Consider the following 3250-nt stretch of genomic DNA (forward strand, 5'->3'; position numbering starts at 1 on the left):
TTAGCGACAGGGCAAGTTGCTCTGAGGGCAAGTCATTACCCACTTGCACAGTTCCCTATTCATATTCCAGGCGTGACCAGACAGCATGCTTTCCTCAGAAGCACACCAGGATTAGTAGAACAAACGTTATAACACAAGCGAGTGCCTTTCTTTAAATTCATTAGTATTCAAGTGTATTCTGTCTAAATAAGAAGGAGCACCCAAACATGTCTTTTGGCGTCATTTCAAGTCTAACTGATAACCGTGCCAACACTTTGGCATACACCAATGAACAAGCATCAGAGATCTACTCTCTTATACAAGAAGTGAATACGTTCGATGTGCAGGGTAACACTCTTCAACAACAACTAAAACAACTTGAATTCTTAACTAGGAGACAACTGAACCAACGTCTACATGCCTCTACACCCGTGCAGTACCATCGCGCTAAGAGAATTCCAAGAGGGTTAAGGCTTTCTATCAAACCTATGCTATTTAGATTTCATCTCAAAAAGGACTTTATGGATCGATGGTACGCGGTATTAAACAAGTGCTCATTAGATCTCATTCTATTATTGATTGAAGAACTTGCAGTGGTATACAAGAAATAACCGAAGAAATCAGAATTATTCGTATTGACATCGAAACCAGGATGAATGTAGAAGACTGGAAGAAAGTTTTGGAAGAAATTAACAATAAATTAGATAACTACTCTAAAGAACTACAGGAGGGAAAATTGAGAAAATATAAAAGAGACAAACTCGACTATAAAATAAACGAGGTATACACCTGGGCAGAAGTATATGCCCAAAGAAGAGTTTTTTTCAGAAAAAATCACAATGTTTCATCAGAGGAAAGTTTGGCAACAGAAACAGATACTAACACTAACAGACCACCACCACATATCGAAAAAACAAGTGAAAATAATCAGACAGCATCTACAGGAGAAACAGAAACACATCCCACAACATCAAAGTCTTTTTTAGCTCAGGCTATAGACAGCAATTTACCACCTGGAAAAACAGGAGGAAAACCAGGAGAAGCAAAAGAAAAGTCGCGACAAAATTTGAGAAGCCAGAAAACAACTTAGTAGTTAACATTTCTACCAAAGAATTAACTACTCACCAAATAAAAATTTTAAATAAAGGCTTTGGATTTGTCCCCACATACCAAACAAATGCTCTGGAAAATGAAATAACGTTATTCAAATTTATGCGGATTCTACAACTCAAATATTGCTTTTCCACACTAAATATTTCTGAGTCAGATCAACCAGAAAAAGAATTTGAGGAGTTTAAACGTAAATCTACCTTTTAAGCTCCAGTATCGCATAAAATTCTTGATGCATTTGAAAATCAGGTCAAAAAAGATCTTTCCAAAACCAACATCAAGCGCCATAAACAAACCAATTTTTCCAGACAAGAACATTTCACCTTAAAAACCCTTGCTAATGATACTGATATCATTATAAAAAAGGTAGACAAGGGAGGAGCAATTGTAATTATGGACCAGACATTTTACAGACAGAAAGTTGAAGAACATATTTCAGATTCCACTACTTATCTTCTACTAGAAGGGGATCCAACAGAACAATTGAGCATGACCTTAAATATCATTCTAAACAAAGCTATTGACATGGGATGTATCACTAATCACACCCGTCTATTTTTGACAAAAGAGAATCCTAATCGACCAGGACTATATATGCTTCCAAAGATCCATAAAGACCTTCAAGATCCACCATTCAGACCAATAGTCACAGGCTGCGGGACCATCTTCGAACCTATCGGACAGTACATAGACCATTTCTTACAACCATTTGTTCAGGAATGGACATCTTACATTAAGGACACCACCCATTTTTTGCAAAAGCTATGTAACATACAAATCACCAGCCACATTGTACTCTGTACCTTGGATGTAAAATCATTATACACCTCCATCCCTCATCCTGGAGGGATGGAGGCAGTGGAATGGGCCTTATTAAAACAATCAACTATAAGGGCCGAATTTTTTTTTTTTACTTGAAATGCTTCATTTTTGCTTATACCACAGCTATTTTGAGTGGGACAACAAATACTATTTACAACTAAAAGGCACATCAATGGGTTTTGCGGGTGCACCGGCGTACGCAAATACCTATATGGCTCACTTTGAAGACTTGAACATATACAACGACAGTGAATGGATGGACAATTTGTTATTATACGGGAGATACATAGATGATATTTTCATACTTTGGAACAACAGTCCCGAATTTTTGGAAGAAATAATAGCTCAGCTGAATCAAAAAGACGAACACATACAATTCACCAAAACCATTCATGACAAATCACTACCATTTCTGGATGTATTAGTTACTGTAGAAAAAGGAACCATCTTTACTGAAGTATATCATAAACCCACAAAAAACAATGCTTTAATATTCACCAGTTTCCATTTGCAGAACCTGTTACATAACCTCCCTTTTTCTCAGTTTCTAAGAGCCAAAAGGATTTGTTCCACTGAACAAACGCTGCACAAAAACATCAATATTTTAAAGGACAGGTATTCATCCAGAGGATACCCAGAGGATATTCTCTGTGAAGCAATTCAAAAAACAGAACTAAAAACACGAGACAATCTTCTTAGTATTCAACCTAAAAGGAAATTGACCAGACAAGTTTTTGTATCTAAGCATTCCACGTGTTCAAGACAGATTAAAAAAATCATCAGTACAAGATGGGAGATGTTACAAAATGAAGAAGACTTTAAAGATTTATTCAAAGAAAAACCTTTATTTGCTTACAAAAGATCGAGAAATCTTAAAGAAATACTCAACACTACTCCGAAGGTTGACACCAAAGAATTTAAAGGAACCCAACGCTGTCAGAACTGCGTGCACTGTAACAATGTGATAAGTGGAAATGAAGTACATCATCCATCAACCGGAGAAACCATTAAATTACGACACAATGCAAACTGCAATTCTACAAATTTGATTTATGCCATAAAATGCCCATGCGGATTACTTTATATAGGAAAAACTGAAAGGAAAATTAAGACCCGCGTCTCTGAGCATAAAAGCACCAATCGTAATGCTAATCTCAAAAGCAGTCTGGCAGCCCATTGGATCAAATCGAAACATTCCATATCGCAACTCAAATTCCAAGTCATCGAGCAGGTGGTCTCAACCCCTAGTAGAAACTTAACCAAAATGCTCCTGCAAAGAGAAATCTTTAGGATAAGGAGGTTAAACACTCAGGATCCCCACGGGATCAACGATAAAGTA

General features: G+C 36.8%; 1 protein-coding gene across 1 annotated transcript; it reads left to right on the forward strand.

The window, feature by feature from the left end:
* The first annotated feature begins 206 nt into the window (after window positions 1-206).
* On the forward strand, window positions 207-2007 carry LOC146856049 (uncharacterized). Its single transcript, XM_085651203.1, has 2 exons — window positions 207-327; window positions 1298-2007. Exons 1-2 carry the CDS (start codon window positions 207-209, stop codon window positions 2005-2007), a joined length of 831 nt encoding a protein of 276 aa, XP_085507329.1.
* Window positions 2008-3250: the final 1243 nt, after the last annotated feature.

The sequence above is a fragment of the Triturus cristatus genome, chromosome 4_1, assembly GCF_964204655.1.
Source record: "Triturus cristatus chromosome 4_1, aTriCri1.1, whole genome shotgun sequence".
NCBI lineage: Eukaryota > Metazoa > Chordata > Amphibia > Caudata > Salamandridae > Triturus > Triturus cristatus.